General features: G+C 49.4%; 1 protein-coding gene across 1 annotated transcript in view; it reads right to left on the bottom strand.

Annotated features, from left to right (window-relative positions):
• LOC140393308 (uncharacterized) overlaps positions 1-10,427 on the bottom strand; it is a 160,711-nt gene extending 150,284 nt beyond the window's left edge. The window contains exon 1 of the mRNA XM_072479621.1: positions 10,296-10,427. Coding sequence (XP_072335722.1) covers positions 10,296-10,353 — 58 coding nt within the window. The 5' untranslated portion in view covers positions 10,354-10,427. The remainder of the gene's footprint in view (positions 1-10,295) is intronic.
• Positions 10,428-20,847: the final 10,420 nt, after the last annotated feature.

The raw sequence follows: 20,847 nt of genomic DNA, 5'->3' as shown, positions 1-20,847 counted from the left end.
CCGGCGACGCCGTGCTCCTGGTCAGGCGCGACGTGGCTGGTAGATCTCACCCATTGTCTATAAGATAAGATTCTGTGAGTATGTCTATGTCAGGCTTGACTAACCTGATAGACAGCTCTCCCAATTTTGGCACAAGTCCCCAGGAAAAGGAGGACTTTGCAGGGCATACAGGGCTGGGTGTGCCATTGGCGTTTCTGGTCAATGTGGGGCCTAGTTTCATTCCTTTTAGGCGTTCTAGTAGTTTGATAAAACTGAGTGGTCTGCTGGGCCATTTCAGAGGGGCATTTAAGAGTCACTCACATTGCGGATCTGGAGTTATTGTAGGCCAGAGGATGGCAGATTTCCTTTCCCAAAGAACATTAGTGAATCCTTGCTTTCTGTGGGAGCTTACTGTGCACATTTTAGCCGCCATGTATCCTACATCACAACACTCATTTCACCTCAAAAGTACTTCTTTGGCTGACAGTACTGTGGTTATGAAAGATGCTACAGAAATGCAATCTTCCTTTCCATTAAGTTTATTTCGAATGGCAGCATCATGCATGGTGGGTTGGACAACACGGAAGAGGGTCCAAGACACGCCGTTCATTCCAACTCCTGACCTTACGGTCCGTTAGCTGGTGCTTCTCAAAGAACAGTCAGGCTGAACGGGAATACAAGCCACTGAGGCGCAACAGGCTGGCCAAGGGCATACAAGAGACCAGAATCCTCAGCTCCGCCACTGGCATCACCTCACACAGAAGCTCCCGCATGCACAGCACCAGTCGCCATAGGCACGAGCAACAACAACATTTTCTAAGCATGATTTATGCTACTGTTAATTTTGTTTGGTTAAGATAGAACTTAGCTTCTTGGAGCATTATTGCGATGATTTTATATAACATATTAATAGAATGTTTCAAATGAACGGGCGTTCAGGTCATATTAATGCTTAAAATATGAAAATATCAATTTCGTATCTGCAGGTGCGTGACTTTCTGCGGAGACAGGTACCACCCTTCCCACTCCTGCCGCTAAGGGGGATTCAGGATAGGGTGGTTTCTAGAGGATGGATAGGGGAGGGGTGGGTCTCGGACATATATAAAGAGCTTATGGGTTGGGAGGAGGCACAGACCGAGGAGCTGAAGCAAAAGTGGGAGGAGGAGCTGGGGAGAGAGATAGAGGAGGGCCTCTGGGCGGATGCGCTGAGTAGGGGCAACGCGACCGCAACATGTGCCAGGCTCAGCCTGGTCCAATTTAAGATCGTTCACCGGGCTCACATCACGATGGTCTGGATGAGCAGATTCATTGGGGTGGAGGACAGGCGACGTGTGCGTGGGGGCCAGCGAACCATGTCCATATGTTCTGGGCATGTCCAAAACCGAGGGGATTTTGGCAGGGATTTACCGACGCCATGCCCAAGGTATTAAATACGAGGGTGGCAATGAGTCCAGAGGTGGCGATTTCCGGGATGTCGCAGGATCCGGGAATCCAGGAGGAGAAAGAGGCAGATGATCTGGCCTTTGCTTCCCTGGTAGCCTGGAGACGGATATTACTAGCATGGAGGGACTCAAAGCCCCCGAAATCGGAGACCTGGCTATCGGACATGGCTGGCTTCCTCTGCCTGGAGAAAATTAAGTTCGCCCTGAGAGGGTCTTTGTTAGGGCTCGCCCGGAGGTGGCAGCCGCGTCGACCTCTTCGCAGAGAATTAAGTGTCAGCAGGAGGATGGGGGGGAAGGGGGTTAGGCTAGCGTAGATTAGGGGGGGTAAGTAATGGTGGGACCTGTGGGAGAGGGGGGCGGTATTTGCACTATGTTAATATTTTCCTTGTTATGTACATGGTTGATTTTGTTGCTGTTACAATGCCAAAGAAATACCTCAATAAAATGTTTATTTAAAAAAATATATGAAAATGTCTTTTTTGTTTCTGGTATGAAGTAATTTAATTATGATATTCAATTTTAAAAATGCACGTAAATTACATTTAAATTAAAAGATTCAATAAGGTCCCATTGTTCTCAGGAGTGATTTTTTTTTGCCGTGTACGTGATCCACAAGATTGTCTGTCCCACTGGAACATTGGAGCAAAATGTAAAGACATCCACGACCAAAGCAGGAAAAGGAGAGCCAAAGACAGACAGGAATGCGGAAATGAAAAAATGCATCGATTAAACAATTTTCCCAGCCACAGGACATACCAAAGCACTTTGCAATCAACAACGTACTTTTGAAGTGCAGTCACAACTGGTAAAATGGTTCTGTAGCAAAATCTGGCCATCCAGACGTGCTTTACACAAACAGCAATTCCATTTTATTGCATGTCAGGAATGTTTGGTAGATATTTCTGGGACCTCTCCAGTGTTGTGAAAGGATTTCGAGGACCCGGATCATTGAATGCCGATGATATGAAATGCATCCTAACATTTCCATGTGTTTCAACACCGTAATTATCAGCATCACTCACTTTAGTCAACATATCCCCCACTCTCACCTCACCCCCGGGTCAGGGGAGTGGCTTCATGACAGTATTTGAAACATAATCCAAACTGGCCCCTATCGAATACCTTCCGAACTTGCGGTGTTCCTTGTGATACTTGTTCTCAGGCTGGATGTTGTAGTGTTCACAAAGACACAGAAGCTAAGTTCATTAACAAAGCTAACATTTGTTTACACTACTTATTAAAGCTCGACCACTTACTCCTATAGTAAACAATAATCCAGTAATCTACACTACACTGACACTAGTCTACACTCTTATCTATACCCTGATCACTCTCACTACTCCCATGCTCGCCTCTCCAGCATTCTCCCAGAAGCCTGTGAGTCAGTGCTTTATATAGTTCTGCATCTAGCTCCATCTAGTGGCTAATTATGATATGACATTAACCCTTTGTATTCTGACCATTTCCCATAATGCCACAGAACTCTCCACCCTTCTCGTCCTGCAAGATGCTCTTTAAAAACCTACCTCGTTGACCAAGCTACTGCCCTCTGTTTTAATACCTCCTTATCCAATATCTCATGGTGCAGTACCTCATCTTTTGATTCAGTGCGCTACAACCTTCTGACCTCAATATCGAGATCAACAACTTCAGATCATAACCAGCAGCGGCTGGTAATGATTCTGTCGTCGCCACTTAACCTTCCTCTAGGGACCCATTCATCATTTCTTTATCGTCCCATTACCACCCTTATTGTTTTGCATTTATTCGCTCCTGCCCTCCACCCTTTCACAGTCCCTCAGGAGTCAACTCTGTGAGTAGCATCCTTGAGTCTCAGTCAGCAGTTCCACATTCAGGACCCCCATTCCAGACACTTGAGTACAAGAAACATCAAGGCTGGCACTCCAGGGCAATACTGTGAAGTTCTGTCCTGTCATAGAATTTACAGTGCAGAAGAAGGCCATTCGGCCCATTGAGTCTGCACCGGCCCTTGGAAAGTGCACATTAATAAAGCCTCCCCCCTATCCCCGTAACCCAGTAACCCCACCTAATCGTTTCGACATGAAGGGGCAATTTAGCGCGACCAATCCACCTGACCTGACATCTTTGGACTGTGGGTGGAAACCGGAGCAGCCGGAGGAAACCCACGCACACACGGGGAGAACGTGCAGACTCCGCACAGACAGTGACCCGAGGCTGGAATTGAGGGACCCTGGAGATGTGAGGCAGCAGTGCTAACCACTGTGCCACCCCAGCTTAGAACTAAATGGGACAGTAATTATCCCGAACCATGAACACCTTACACCATTGCCGCTGTCTTCCCTGGGCCTCCCCTTAATCTTTAACAACCACAGGCCAGGTGTCAAGCAGACTTCAGAACGGCTCACATGACCCCCTTCATCTTACCTTACTTTAAGTCACAGTCCCAAAACAATCTTGTAAAGCTCGTAATTGTAACATATTCCTTCAGTGCTACACTGGAGTGTTAGCCTTGATTTCTGGGCGGCACGGAGGCGCAGTGGTTAGCACTGCTGCCTATGGCTCGGAGGACCCAGGTTCGATCCTGGCCCCAGATCACTGTCCATGTGGAGTTTGCACATTCTCCCCGTGTCTGCATGGGTCTCACCCCACAATCAGGTGGATTGGCCACGCTAAATAGCCCCTTAAATGGATTTTTTTTAAAAATTAAAGCCTTGAGTCCTGGTGGGCAGACGTGAACACACAACCATCCAACTCAGGAGGCAAGAATGTTACCAACTGAGCCATGACCAATGTGCTGTTTTTCCAACATCACAAAACCAGATTATCTGGTCTTTGTCACTTCGTTGTTTGGCAGGAGCTTGCTGTCTTTTCTACATTGCAACAACGACAACACTTCAAAAAGTGCTTCATTAGTTGTAAAAGGCTTTGCGATCTCCTGTGATATTGAAAGGCGCTATATAAATGCAGGCCTTTCTTCTTTCCTTGCCCTTTTCCCCCCTGGTCCTTGCACCTGCCATAAAATCTTACAGCCAAGTTCCGCACACATGAGTACAGCCTCAACCGGGACCTTGGATTCATGTCGCATTACATTCACCCCCCCACCATCTGGCCTGGGCTTGCAAAATCCTGCCAACTGTCCTGCCTTGAGACAATTCACACCTCTTTAACCTGGGATTACCCCTCTCTCTGGCTCTGTAAAGACTTAATTATCTGCAAATGCTCGCATTCAAAGTATCGTCTTGTATCTTTGACTTTGTCTATATATATGTTTCTGGAACCCACCTCTTCATTCACCTGAGGAAGGAGCTGCGCTCCGAAAGCTAATGATTTGAATCAAACCTGTTGGACTTTAACCTGGTGTTGTAAGACTTCTTACCCTGCCATAAAAGTAATAAATCTCTAACTTCTGCCAGTTCTGATGGAAGGTCAATGGTCTGAAATGTTAAGTCTTGGGCAGAATTTATCGGCTGTTCACATCGGCGGGATATTCCAGTCCCACCGATGGCGCACAGGTTTCTGGCGACAAGGGTGCAGTCAACGGGAAATCCCATCGACAACAGTGGTACCGGTAAATCCCGCTGGCTGGCTGCCTCCGCCGCCGAAAAACACGCGGCGGGTTGGTTGGTAAATCCCACCCCACATTTCATCAACCAAAGTTGTTTTGCAAGGGCGTCTGAAACTGTTCCAGTCCATAGCTACGTGTACAGTAACTCTTGCTTCAATGAACGACACAAAGGCGTTAGTGTAAATGCAGGCTGAATAAACCTTAGCAATAACACAGAAGTAAAACATTTATACACAATGTAACAGCACATTTTAAAAACACTCGCAGCCCAGTTGTAACAACGGCTTCAAAAGAGATACTATCTTGGTTGATAGTACATTTATCGAACAGTCTCACCGTTCGCCAAATGCACCGTCAACAAATTTAGGGCATGCAATCGGCTCAAGCTAAATTAGTCATAGCCCAGAGTACAGGTCGCACTGAATCTGACTTTCACTCTCTGACACATTCCCACATTACAAAACTCCCATTCTAACTTAACCAGGAGGCAGATAGTCATCGTTAAAGTCAGTTTACTTCCCAAACTTCATTCCCTCTCCTCCTTTAAAATCAAGCTCTTGATCAACTGACCTCATATCTCCTCATGTGGGTCAATGTCGTACTGTTTTATTGTGACATTTTGTTATGTTAAAGGTACGCTATAAATATAAGTTGTCGTCTCAGTAACTTCCCATGACGGCATCCATTGCAACATAGAATATTCACCTCGAAACACTTCTAAATGTCATTTTCCACCTGCATTTCAGTTAGATACAATATAGATTCTCCTCCCGAGAAAAGTTCTGTAATAACCATCCTGAACCAATGTGTCTGAACCTCTGACATATTCGAGCGACCAGTGAGTGGGTGAAGCAACTTTCTCACTCTGTTTGGGAGACAGGGTGGTCTGTCTAATGCCATGTCTATGACCTGACATTAGAGAGCAATTTGTTTGGTGGCAGCGTAGCTTTGTAGACGGAACCATAATATTAAAGTGGAGCAGTGTCACAAAAAGTGCCTTCAGGGCAATGGGTAAGACATACCGAATTTTGGAGAACAAATAAACAGACAACAAAGCTAAACTGACCTGGTGAAAACCCCCTCCTATAAACAATTGACTTCACGTGAAATGAGCTTGGGAATAAATTTCAAACTAGTTCCTTAGATGGGAATGACGTGCCCGTTGGGCACCGCAGGGCTGCGCTGTTTCATCAACCCCTCGGGTCACATTGTATTTTTATGCTTTTAAGTTTCCTTTGTGATTTGTATTTTGTTTGACGGGGTAACCCTTTAAGAGGAAACTCCCTTCATTGGTCCCTCAGTTTACTTGATTTAATTAAATTGGTTCACCATTTTGCTTCAAAAAGGAGGAGATGGGAATCAGTTCAACTTGGCACATCCCTGGACAAAAATGGTTTCACATCAGCGGGTGCGAAGTGTCAGGCGAAGGAGCAGCCAATGCAGTTTCAGTGTCTCTCTTCCCTAAAAGCAACTTGCATTTAGAGAGAGTGAAGTGTCATGATATGCAAACATGCACATAATGATATACAGACAGGCAGCAAATGAACACAGAGAACAGGTCATGACCAATGAGCAGGCAGGACACTCAGGGGGGGTATCTCACTATAAAAGGCATGAGGCACTCATACGCCGCCTCGTTCCATTGATGAACATCTACAGAGTGAGTCAGGGTGTATGTACAGTAACACACCTCAAGCACGTGGATAAGAGCTAGTCTGGTTCAGTCAGACAGAGTAACCACACTTAGGTTAGCAGAGAGTCGAACTCATAGAGAACTGTGCTAACTGTGCTACTAGTTCAATAAATCAGATTGAACTAACTTCAAGGTCTGGAGTATCTTTTGGTCAAAGCTGCATCCAGTTGCAGCCTGTGTTATCCCAGAGTACATAACACATCATGAAGTTAGAATATAAAATGTTCCCAGTTGGATTACAGGGGGAGAGAAGGGGAGAAGAGAAAGAAAAAGTAAATAGGTAAAAGAAATGTGTCAAACTATAGGGATACTGTTTGGATGGACGACTGTCAGGTTAGTTGTTTTTGGGGGAGACAGACAGAGAAGTTGAGAGGTGGATAGGTCTGGAGTGTGTGTCCCATGCAGAACAGCCGAAGACTCTTTCACCAATAATAGAATGAAGGAATGGGGAACACACTGAATCCAGAGTCAGAGGATTGACAGAGGATTACAAGGAGTTTGCAGTGGCCTGGCTAAAGACTGAAGACTATGGGAGAGATCTGAAGATAAAGATTCACTGGACTAGTAATCCAGAGGCCCAGGCAAATGCTCTGGGGACATGGGTTCAAATCCCACCACAGCAGCTGGTGGAATGCAAATTCAATTGAAAGCTAGACTCAGTAACGGTGGCCATAAATCTATCGATTGTCGTAAAGCCCATCGGGTTCACTCATGTCCTTTAGGGAAGGAAATCTGCCTTTCTTACCTGGTCTGGCCTACATATGGCTCCAGGCCCACAGCAATGTTGTTGACCTTGAACTGCCCTCTGAAATAGTCTAGCCACTCAGTTCAAGGGCAATTAGGGATGGGCAATAAATGCTGGCCTTGCCAATTCACATCCTGTGAATTATACTTTTTTATTGAAATCTTATGCATTGGAAAACTGATAGACAGTGTGGGCCAGAGAGAGATGGGTGAGCAGGACCTAGTATTGAGCTTTGAGCAACCTGAGTTTTAATAATGGAGGATTTGAGGTTGGTATTAAACTAGCACTGGAGCGTCTCGACATTATGACTAGCACTGGAGCTCAGCGTCAATGATAACTTCCATAAATAGACCAGGCATCCTCTACAAAACAGGCTGCAGCTTTACCTAGCCAGCAGGGGCAAAGGTAGCCTGATTTCCAAGATTAAATTGAGTATCTATCACTGCATTCCAGTTTACCCTAAAATGTTGCTTGCTAACGCACAACTTCGTCATTGGTAAGTTAAGGAATATACCCTTTGAGAAAGTGGCTTAGGATATAAACCAATACATATTTATTTAACAATCAGCAGCTCAATAGAGTGCACAGCACAATCTACAACAGTCACAATTTTTTAGAATAATAATAATCTTTATTAGTGTCACAAGTGGGCTTACATTAACAGTGCAATGAAGCTAATGTGAAAATCCCCTTGTCGCCACATTCCGGCACCTGTTCGGGTACACAGAGGGAGAATTCAGAATGTTCAATTCACCTAAGTCTTTCGGGACTTGTGGAAGAAAGCTGGAGCGCCCGGAGGAAACCCACGCAGACACGGGGAGAACGTGCAGACTCCGCACAGTGACCCAAGCAGGAATCGAACCCGGGTTCCTGCCGCTGTGAAGCAACAGTGCTAACCACTGTGATGCCGTGATTTTATGATTCCCAGTGAAATATCAAAACAACAAAGATGTTGATTGTTCATTAAATCTCAACATCACGTTGTTCCTTGGAACACAGTCACTTTTCACATAGGTATACACTGCCAAGGACATAGATCAATCTTTGACCTCAGACTGTGAGACAGCCAGTCACAAATATACCATCGCCAATCGTTTTGAGGGTTAATCAGAACAAAGCTCCATTTAAATCTCGATGCCTCAGAGCCACACTATATTGGCCACGTGGGCCAGACATAAAACACACTATACTTTAATTTCAAGACCAGGCCTCCACACGCTTACACTGAATGGCTGAACTACTTAAAGATATAATTCCAGTGAGCTGTAGAACAGCTACTTGAACAGCGTATACTCCATCTGATACAACAGCAACTTCCATTTATATAGCGCCTCGCAGAGTAAAATAGCCTCCACGGGAACGTTAACAAAAGATGGCACTGAGCCACGTGAAGGGATGTCAGAAAAAATGACCCCGAGCTTGGCAAGTGCGGTAGGTTTCAAGGAGTTTCTTAGAATGAAGCAAGAGAGGTGGGTGGGGGGGTGGGGGGGTTTAGGGAGGGAATTCCACAGCCAAGAGCCCAGGTAGCTGAAGCTAAAGAAGAGGAAATAGCTCCACTAGCGGAGGGAACGGTCATGGCCCAAGCTTCAGTTTGCAAAGAGATCAGTGTTCGGTATCCCCTCCCTCTCCAGGGCGGGCAATGCAATATCTGAAGTGCAATTTTTTTTGCAATATTTTGCAATATAATGGGGCACCACCTGCAAAATGACATAACACTTAAAAGCTCCCTGCAAGATAATACTGGAAAAGGGCAATCGAATGCCCTCGTTTTCCTCCACGAGACCCCACACGCGATGACTGCACTACAAGACTTCCCTGCCACTTTCATAGAACATAGTGCAGAAGGAGGCCATTCAGCCCATCGAGTCTGCACTGACCCACTTAAGCCCTCACTTCCTCCCTATCCCCGTAACCCAATAACCCCTCCTATCCTTTTTGGTCACTAAGGGCAATTTATCATGGCCAATCCACCTAACCTGCACGTCTTTGGACTGTGGGAGGAAACCGGAGCACCCGGAGGAAACCCACGCAGACACGGGGAGAACGTGCAGACTCTGCACAGTCAGTGACCCAGCGGGGAATCTAACCTGGGACCCTGGCGCTGTGAAGCCACAGTGCTGTCCACTTGTGCTACCGCGCTTTCCTCGGAAGGTTGGAGATGATATAAACTGACTTCCCAACGTTAGAATGTCAGAGCCAGCACCTTGCAGAGGTGCTCACTCCACACTCTGTACCAGGACACAGTAAAGATTCCAGAGCCAGAAAGTGAAGATCAGGGGAGTGTCCGGATCAAGCAGGCAGGCCCTCTGAACCAACATAGATCACAGCAGATCAAGTCAGCCAGCCATACCTGGGATCTTGCTGCGCATAGAGCAGCTGGCATCTTTTCCTAACGACCAATAGTTATTGCACGGGAAAACAGTTCGTTGGACTTGGAGAGAGCTTTTACTGAGATGAGTTAAAACATCTTACATTGGTATCAATGCCCTTGGAACACACCCTGCTGGCTTAAACCAATCTGAAGAGGAAATACACATTACTGTTCAAAAGACATTGCATTTTATATGTATACATGCATACATTTTTTAAACCTCAACAATGGCGCTGATTAACTGACAGCACAGTTAGTTAAAAAGGGGGTTAGATAAAAATAAATCCTTTAGTTCACATAACTTCCTTCAACATTCGCTCGGTCGCTCATTGGACATTTCAAAGTAATTTCAAGAATTCGGAATGCGAGAAGTTGGGGTACTTCCAAAACTTTTAAACAAAGTTAACTTTTATTGTCAATCGCCAGGCCCTCAGTTGCCAATTGCTAACTGATGGGAGGTTTCTCAGTGGGGGTGAGCACAGCCGCTTGGAGACAGGGTGCGGGTGGGGAACACTCACCTCCGGGGAAGCCCAGCAGTCTGCAGAGGTCTTTGACTGACAGCATGTCGCCCCTCATTCCGCATCCTCGCAGCGCTCGCTGTCCCGGGGCTCTGCCTCCCTCGGTGCCCCGGCACTGCCCCTGCCCCTCTGCACAACCTGCCCGACTAGCGGAGGGAATGGGTCGTTGCAGAAGCTGCAGTTTGCAAAGAAATCAGTGTTTGGCATCCCCTCCCTCTCCGGGGCGATGCAATACGCATTGCCAATTTTATGCAATGTAATGTGGCAGCTCCTGGCAAACTACTTTTTTTTTTGCAATACTTAAAGCTCCCTGCAGAATAATAATGTAAAAGACTGGCCTTCCAAATATTATCCAATGCATAAAGCAACTTTTGATTCCATTAATATAGGAAATTACTTTATTCTGAAAACGGGGATAATAATAATGGAATCTTTATTATTGTCACAAGTAGGCTTACATTAACAGGGCAATGAAGTTTGTCATGATATTCATATAAACATATGGTGCAAACAGACACACACACTGATGGACAGATCAACGGACCAATCAACACACACGCAACATCACAGCCAATCACCAGTGAGAGCACACGCACTATAAAACGGGGAACACCACAGTTCCCGCTCATCCCAGCAGGAGACAGCTCAGGGCACAGAGCTCACAGCGCGCCACTCAGACATTCACCATGTGCTGAGTGTCTATCTAAGATAGTGCTAGGGCTGGGTCCACAGGTTAACTGGTGAAGTACGAACCACAGCCAGAAGTATACAGTAGATGTTATCAAGAATAATAAAACAGAGTTGTACCATCTACAGCCGTGATGGTTCGTTTGTATAGTGGAACACCCAACACGACACAGTACCAGGATTGGAACCCAGCAACTGTGAGACCTACCTGCACATCTTCAGCGATCCGCCATCCTGCGCCATGGACACCATCAGCCCGCCGCAGCCGCTCCAAATCGCTTGGAAACCTCGGCGTCAACTGGAAGCTGTTTAAACAGCGCTTCCAGCTCTTCCTAGGAGCCACAGACAGGGAGAATGCATCGGACACCAGGAAGATCGCCCTCCTCCTCTCCACGGCAGGGCAACATGCCATCCACATCTACAACTCCCTGGCATTTGCGGACGGTGAGGACAAGACGAAGTACAAGACGGTCCTTCTAAAATCTTGAGCAACACTTCAGCGTCCAAGTGAATGAGAGCTTCGAGAGGTAGCTCTTCCAGCAGCGCCTGCAAGGTAAGGATGAGCCTTTTCAATCCTTTTTGACACACCTCTGTATCCTCGTGCAGTCCTGTGGCTATGAGACCACCTCCGATTCCATGATTCGGAACCAGATCGTTTTTGGGGTCACCTCGGGCACCCTACGTCAGCAGCTCCTCAAAATAAAGAGCCTCACCCTAGCCACCACCATCGAAACCTGCGTCCTCCACGAAAACGCGACCAGCCGGTACTCCCAATTCCAGGTGGCCGAATTGGCACGGCACGGTTCCCACGAGGCCGAGTGGGTCCACTCCATCGAGTTCCTCCCGGCCCGCGCCCCGGACGAGGGCGGCCATTTTGCGCGCTTTCCGAGGCCTCCAGCGCTTGTATGCGCCAAAAGAGACGCAGAGGGACGTGACGCGCAGTCGCGCTCTATGCAGGACCGAACTGCGCATGCGCAGTTGCGCAACGAACGCCATGATGTCACGACGTGTGGCAACTGTGGATATGCACATTTAAAGCAGCAATGTCCAGCAAAAAATCGACAATGCCTCCGCTGTGGCAAGATGGGCCACTACGCTGCCTGCTGTCGAGCAGCTCAACCTGCCAACGCTCCCCAATTCCGCCAGCCTCGCAGGGACGTGCGGGCCAGTCAGCCTCCATACACCGAGTCATACACCGAGTCATACCCTATCGACGTACAGACCGGTGATACCAACGACCGGGAAGCCTTCCGCGTTGCGGTAATTGACAGAAATCGGATGTCTCCAAGTAGGACCCACCAGCCGATGCCAGTGCACAGCGTCAATCCGGGTGATGAATGGTGTGCCACCCTAATGGTCAACCGAAAACCAATCTCATTCCATTTAGACACTGGTGCCTCCGCCAATCTCATTGCATGGTCAGCCTTCTACACCTTGAAGGTCAAACCACCGATTCGGCCAGCTCGTTGTCAGTTGGTCGATTACAACGGTAATGTTATCCCGGCCATGGGATCCTGCCAGCTCGAGGTGACACACAATTCACACGCAGCCACATTGTCTTTTGAGATAGTTGGATCCTCAAAGGACTCCCTGCTAGGCGCACATGCGTGCAAGATCCTCCACCTCGTTCAGCGGGTACACACTCTGTCTCCAGAAGGCACGTCCAATTTCCCGGATGCAGACTTTAGGGCATAGCTCCACTCGCTCCTCGCCCACAACCAGGCAGCTTACGAGGGCATGGGCACACTGCCCTACACTTACAGAATACGGCTCAAACCGGACGCCATCCCGGTCATTCACGCACCTCGTAGAGTCCCAGCACCACTCCAGGACCGCCTCAAGCAGCAGCTGCAGGATCTCCAGGACCAAGGAGTGCTTTCCCGGGTCACGGAGCCCGCGCCATGGGTCAGACCCATGGTGTGCGTTAAAAAGCCCTCTGGCGAACTCCGGATCTGCATCGACCCGAAAGACCTGAACAATAACATCATGAGGGAACACTACCCTATACCCAAACGGGAAGAGATCACGAGCGAAATGGCCCGGGCATCAGCGACGACATCGCCAACATGGTGCTCAACTGCCCCCACCTGCCAAAGGTTTCAGCCTGGGCGAAGGTGGGTGTGGACCTTTTGCATGCGCTCGGCAGGGACTACGTCATCATAATTGACTATTTTTCAAATTATCCGGAGGTCATACGCCTGCACGATTTGACATCATCAGCTGCAATCAGAGCATGCAAGGAAACCTTCGCTCACCATGGCATTCCGCTCACCGTCATGTCGGACAATGGGCCCTGTTTTGCGAGCCAAGAATGGTCTTCTTTTGCTGCTTTGTATGGCGTCACACACATGACGTCCAGCCCTCTGCATCCCAGTCAAATGGTAAGGCGGAAAAGGGCATCCATATCGTGAAGTGGCTCCTATGCAAGGCTGCTGATGCCGGATCTGATTTCTGTTTAGCCCTGCTGGCCTATCGATCGGCCCCACTGTCCACAGGCCTCTCACCAGCCCAGCTGTTGATAGGTCGCGCCCTCAGGACCACTGTGCCGTCCATTCATGGTCCTAAACCCGACCATGCTCCATTACTGCAAAGGATGCGACAGCAGCGTGCTCAGCAGAAGGTGGCATATGACGCTCGGGCAACTGATCTTCCTGCCCTGGCGCCTGGAGACAACGTCCGCATACACCTACCAGAGGGTGGCTGGTCGGCAACTGCCGAAGTTCTCCGCCGCGTAGCTCCCCGCTCGTTCCTGGTTCGCATGCCTGATGGCTCCATTCGCCGGCGTAATCGGCGGGCCCTTCGGCTGCTTCCGCGCTGGCTACGTGATCATGCACCGGTGCCACGCCCTCCTGTTGCCCCTGATGTCGACATCGTGGAGCTTCCTGCCGCTCTGCCTATTCCTCTCTCGCCTGTGGCCAGGCCCATTCCTCAGCCGGTGGATCCTGACCCACCCTTGAGGCGGTCAACCCGAATTCGTCGCCCACTTACTAGGCTGGACTTATGAGCCTGTTTGCACATTGGACTCACTGAATTGTTATGCAACAATGTCAATGTGTTTCTCTTTTTGGTGTTCCAGGAGTTCTCTTTCGATGTTTGATGATTGCACTTGTTTTGTTTATGGTACAACCTTGTTACTATGTTGCACCTGACACCTTCCTATGTATATAGTTTAGCCTCATGTACATGTTGTAGATATTGCACACACATATTCAGCTGCACTCAGTACACACCAATATTTATTACCATATAGGCACATATTCTTGTGAAAAGGGATGTCATGATATTCATATAAACATATCATGGTGCAAACACACACACTGATGGGCAGATCAACGGACCAATCAACACACACGCAACATCACAGCCAATCACCAGTCAGAGCACACGCACTATAAAACGGGGAACACCGCAGTTCCCGCTCATTCTACCAGGAGATAGCTCAGGGCACAGAGCTCACAGCGTGTCACTCAGACATTCACCATGTGCTGAGTGCCTCTCTAAGATAGTGCAAGGGCTGGGTCCACAGGTTAACTGGTAAAGTACGAACCACAGCCAGAAGTATACAGTAGACGTTATCAAGAATAATAAAACAGTGTTGTACCATCTACAACCATGTTGGTTTGTTTGTATAGTGGAACACCCAACACGACAAAGTTACTGTCAAAAGCCACTAGTTGCCACATTCTGGCGCCTGTTCGGGTACACTGAGGGAGAATTCAGAATGTCCAATTCACCTAACAAGCACGTCTTTCAGGACTTGTGGGAGGAAACCCGAGCGCCCGGAGGAAACCCAGTTCGGACCAGTATTCTGATTTTGGTGCTCCATTTTAATGTATGCAAGACATACATTAGGGCAGCTCGGGAGCACAAGTGGATAGCACTGTGGCTTCACAGCGCCAGGGTCCCAGGTTCGATTCCTGGCTTGGATCACGGTCTGTGTGGAGTTTACACATTCTCCCCGTGTGTGCGTGGGTTTCCTCCGGGTGCTCTGGTTTCCTACCACAGTCCAAAGATGTGCAGGTTAGGTGGATTGGCCATGCTAAATTGTCCTCAGTGCCCAAAAAGGTTAGGAGGGGTTATTGGGTTACGGGGATAGGGTGGAAGTGAGGGCTTAAGTGGGTCGGTGCAGACTCGATGGGCCGAATGGCCTCCTTCTGCACTGTTTATGTTCTATGTTCTAAGACCAGTTCAGTCCAGTATTCTGATTTTGATGTTCCATTTTAATGTATACAAGACAAGTTCGGGCCAGTATTCTGATTTCCCTATTTTTACTATTTTTTTTCCTTCTGAGATAACTGAATGCTGACAACACCCAGCTCTACCTCGACATAACTTCTCCTCTTCCACGACTCCTGATTTGCTGTCGGTCCAGAAAACTGACAGCGAGTAGAATTTTCCTTTTGGGAAGATTGAAACCATCGTCGCCGGTCCCCGTGTCAAACTCTGTTCCCCAGTCGCCTACTCCATCCCTTTCCTGGGCCACTGGCTGAGGCTGGAGAAGACAGTTTGCAACCCTGGCCTTTGCTACCTTTCTGATTCTGACCTGACATTCCTGTCCCATATTCACACCATCATCTAGATCACCCACTCGCACTACCGCAACATTAGCCATCCAGCCCAGCCCACCTGCTGCCTAAACCCTCATCTCTAGACTCCGCCATTCCAAATCTCTCCGGGCCACCCACTTCAGCCATTATCACAGCGGTCTACATCCCACCCCAGGCAGAAGTGAGGAAGGCGCTGGACGAACTGTACACAGTTATAAACAACTACGAAACAGAACACCCGGAGGCCTTGTTCATCGTGACCGGAGACATCAACAAGACCAACCTCAAGAGTGTACTGCCAAAATTCCACCAGCATATCTCCTGTCCCACCAGGGGCAACAACACTCTTGACCATTGCTACTCAAAAATCAAGGGTGCCTACTGTTCCATCCCCCGACCGCACTTTAGGAAATCAGATCATAAGACGGTGCTCCTTCTCCCGGCAGACAAGCAGAAACTCAAGCGGGAGAATCCAGCTAAGAAGGTCGTGCAGTGCTGGTCCGAGGAGACAGAAGAGCTCCTCCATGACTGCTTAGAGACAGTGGACTGGTCCATATTTAAGAACTCAGCGACCAACTTAAATGAGTATGCCACCGCCGTCACAGACTTCATCAGCAAATGTGTGGACAACTGCGTGCCAAAGAAAGCAGTACGTGCATTCCCCAACCGGAAACCATGGCTCAATCGCGAGATTGACTCCCTACTGAAGGACAGATCTGAGGCGTTCAAGGCAGACGACCCTGACCTATACAAGAAATCCAGGTACGACCTCCGCAAAGCCATCCGGAATGCCAAGAGAGAATATCAAACCAAGCTAGAGTCACAGACAGACTCGGCGGTTGTGGCAAGGACTAAACAACATAACGGGCTACAAAGCGAAGCCGAACAGGATCTCTGGCAGCAGCGCACCCCTCCCCGATGAACTCAATGCATTCTATGCTCGGTTCGAGCAGGTAACCAACAATCCGCTGGCGAGTGCCCCAGCAGCCCATAACTCACCCATACCCACCATCACAGCTTCCAAAGTCAGATTGGCCTTCCTGAAAGTGAACCCTCAGAAGGCGACGGGCCCAGACGGGATCCCTGGTCGTGCACTCAGAGCCTGCATGGACCAGCTGGTAGAGGTGTTCGCGGACATCTTTAACCTGTCCCTACTCCACTCCGAGGTCCCCACCTGCTTCAAGAAGACCACCATCATACCAGTGCCAAAGAAAAACCAGGCAGTGTGCCTCAATGACTACCATCCGGTGGCCCTGACTTCAGTCGTAATGAAGTGATTCGAGAGGTTGATCATGAAGCGCATCACCTCCATACTCCCAGAAAGCCTTGATCCACTGCAATTCGCATAGCGCTGCAACCGGTCCACATCAGACACCATTTCCCTGGCCCTACACTCATCCCTAGAGCATCTCGACAACAAGGACTCCTACATTAGACTCCTATTTATTGACTACAGCTCTGCCTTCAACACCATAATCCCAGCCAAGCTCATATCAAAGCTCCAAAACCTAGGACTTGACTCCCCACTCTGCAACTGGATCCTCGATTTTCTGACCAACAGACCACAATCAGTAAGAATGAACAACAACACCTCCTCCACAATCGTCCTCAATACCGGGGCCCCACAAGGCTGCGTACTTAGCCCCCTACTCTACTCCCTGTACACACACAACTGCGTGACAAATGTTGGTTCCAACTCCAGCTACAAGTTTGCTGACGATACGACCATAGTGGGCCGAATCTCGAATAACGAGTCAGAATACAGGAGGGAGATAGCGAACCTAGTGGAGTGGTGCAGCGACAACAATCTCTCCCTTAATGCCAGCAAAACTAAAGAGCTGGTCATTGACTTCAGGAAGCAAAGTACTGTACACACCCCTGTCAGCATCAACGGGGCCGAGGTGGAGATGGTTAGCAGTTTCAAATTCCTAGGGGTGCACATCTCCAAAAATCTGTCCTGGCCCACCCACGTCGACGCTACCACCAAGAAAGCACAACAGCGCCTATATTTCCTCAGGAAACTAAGGAAATTTGGCATGTCCACATTAACCCTTACCAACTTTTACAGATGCACCATAGAAAGCATCCTATCGGGCTGCATCACAGCCTGGTATGGCAACTGCTCGGCCCAGGACCGCAAGAAACTTCAGAGAGTCGTGAACACCGCCCAGTCCATCACACGGACCTGCCTCCCATCCATTGACTCCATCTACACCTCCCGCTGCCTGGGGAAAGAGGGCAGCGTAATCAAAGACCCTCCCACCCGGCTTACTCACTCTTCCAACTTCTTCCATCGGGCAGGAGATGCAGAGGTCTGAGAGCTCGCACGAACAGACGCAAAAACAGATTCTCCCCGCTGTTACCAGACTCATAAATGACCCTCTTATGGACTGACCTCGTTAACACTACACCCTGTATGCTTCATCCGATGCCAGTGCTTATGTAGTTACATTGTATATGTTGTGTTGCCCTATTATGTGATGCCAGATCAATGACCACTAAACCGAGGTTGTAGTCCAACTGAAGGCTTTAATAAGCGAGATGTTTCCCCCAGCAGCTCAGGTACAGAAAGAAGGCTGCTGGGGCGGCACGGGCTCTTATACCCCGCCTTGCAGGGTGGAGCTACCATACAGCTTGACCAATAGGAAAAATACAATATCTACCAATGATGTTCCGGCATTACCAGGTACCGTAATTACCAGGTACTTGGGCAGCACGGTAGCATTGTGGATAGCACAATTGCTTCACAGATCCATGGTCCCAGGTTCGATTCCGGCTTGGGTCATTGTCTGTGCGGAGTCTGCACGTCCTCCCCGTGTCTGCGTGGGTTTCCTCCGGGTGCTCCGGTTTCCTCCCACAGTCCAAAGATGTGCGGGTTAGGTGAATTGGCCAATGATAAATTGCCCTTAATGTCCAAATTGCCCTTGGTGTTGGGTGGAGGTGTTGAGTTTGGGTAGGGTGCTCTTTCCAAGAGCTGGTGCAGACTCAAAGGGCCGAATGGCCTCCTTCTGCACTGTAAATTCAATGATAATCTATGATTAATCTAGGACAAAGGTTCGGCACAACATCGTGGGCCGAAGGGCCTGTTCTGTGCTGTATTTTCTATTGGCTATTGGTAATACCTCTACACAGACTACCACATTTACCCCCTGTTAAAAAAGAGTCCGGCGGGGTTGGTGGCTTGATATTACAACATGGTAACGTGCTAGAAATTATAGTTATGGAGGTACCGTAATACCTCCGTACAGCGTTTTGTAACTATTTACAGATTCATAATTAACTATACACTTTAAAATGAAGCAATCAGTCGGTCGGGGGCCCTGGTCGCCCTCTGTGATCGTCGGAGCTTCGGTGGTGACTCCGGTGGAGGCTCGGGCGTCTGTGACTCCTGGAGCGTGGCCTTGATCTCTGTGGCAGCTTCAACACCCCTACACGGCGCTGGTAGGGAAGACGGTTGACCTGGGAAGGGAGCGTCTGCGGGGTGCGTCGGTGGGTGGGGGGGCCTAGACGGGGCAGGCGGAAGGACCGATCCTCCTGTAAGGTGCACTGGTGGGAGCGAGGGTGGGACTGGTGGCTAGCGTGTGCGTGGCGGGCGCCAGGTCTCGTAGAGAGACCGTATCTTGTCGGCCATCGGGGTACGACACGTAGGCGTACTGGGGGTTAACGTGGAGAAGATGAACCTTCTCGACCAACGGGTCCGACTTGTGCGCCCGCACGTGTTTTTGGAGCAGGATGGGTCCGGGAGCTGCCAGTCAGGGAGCGAGGTCCCAGAGGAGGACTTCCTGGGGAAGACAAGGAGACGTTCGTGAGGTGTTTGGTTGGTCGTGGTACACAGCAGTGACCGGATGCAGTGCAGGGCATCTGGGAGACTTCCTGCCAGCGGGAGACTGGGAGATACGTGGACCGTAGGGCCAGTAGGACGGTCTTCCAGACCGTTCCGTTCTCCCTCTCTACTTGTCCGTTACCCCGGGGGTTTTAACTGGTCGTCCTGCTCGAGGCGATGCCCTTGCTGAGCAGGAATTGATGCAGTTCATCGCTCATAAAGTGATAACCCCTATCACTATGTATGTAAGCGTGGAACCCGAACAGTGCAAAGATGCTATGGAGGGCCTTAGTGACGGTGGTTGCGGTCATGTCGGGGCAGGGGATAGCGAATGGGAACCGGGAGTACTCGTCAATCACGTTCAGGAAGCACGTGTTGCGGTCGGTGGAGGGGAGGGGGCCTTTGAAGTCCATGCTGAGGCGTTCAAAGGGATGGGAAGCCTTTATCAGGTGCGCTTTCTCTGGCCGCTAGAAGTGCAGTTTGCACTCCACACAGATTTGGCAGTCCCTGGTGGCTGTACTGACCTCCTCGATGGAGTAGGGCAGGTTGCGGGTCTTGATAAAGTGGAAAAAGCGAGTGACTCCCGGGTGGCAAAGGTCCTCGTGGAGGGCTCGGAGGCGGTCCACTTGTGCGTTGGCACATGTGCCGCGGGACAGGGTGCAGGAGGCTCGTTTAGCTTCCCGGGACGATACAACATCTCGTAGTTGTAGGTGGAGAGTTCGATCCTCCACCGCAAGATCTTATCGTTTTTTATCTTACCCCGTTGTGCATTATCGAACATGAAAGCAACTGACCGTTGGTCACTGAGGAGAATGAATCTCCTGCCAGCCAGGTAATGCCTCCAATGTCGCACAGCTTCTACTATGGCCTGGGCCTCCTTTTCGACTGAGGAGTGGCGGATTTCGGACGTATGGAGGGTACGAGAGAAGAAGGCCATAGGTCTGCCCGCTTGGTTGAGGGTGGCCGCCAGAGCTACGTCAGACACGTCGCTCTCGAACTGGAAGGGGAGGGACTCATCGATGGCGTGCATCGTGGCCTTTGCAATGTCTGCTTTGATGCTGCTGAAGGCCTGGCGGGCCTCTATCGACAGGGGAAAAGCTGTGGATTGGATCAGGGGACGGGCCTTGTCCGCATAGTTGGGGACCCACTGGGCTTATTAAGAGAAAAACCCTAGGCAGCACTTCTGGGCCTTGGAGCAGTGAGGGACGGGGAACTCCATAAGGGGGTGCATGCGTTCAGGGTTGGGGCCTATAACTCCATTTCGCACTACGTAGCCGAGGATGGCTACGCGGTCGGTGCTAAACACGCATTTATCCTTGTTGTATGTAAGGTTAAGGACCTTTGCGGTCTGGAGGAATTTTCGGAGGTTGGTGGCGTGGTCCTGCTGGTCATGGCCGCAGATGGTGACATTATCGAGATACGGGAATGTTGCCCGTAAACTGTACCGGTCAACCATTCGGTCCATCTCGCGCTGGAAGACCGAGACCCCGTTGGT

This window comes from Scyliorhinus torazame, chromosome 16 (assembly GCF_047496885.1).
Source record: "Scyliorhinus torazame isolate Kashiwa2021f chromosome 16, sScyTor2.1, whole genome shotgun sequence".
Taxonomy (NCBI): domain Eukaryota; kingdom Metazoa; phylum Chordata; class Chondrichthyes; order Carcharhiniformes; family Scyliorhinidae; genus Scyliorhinus; species Scyliorhinus torazame.
This window is presented reverse-complemented; position numbering and strand designations above follow the sequence as displayed.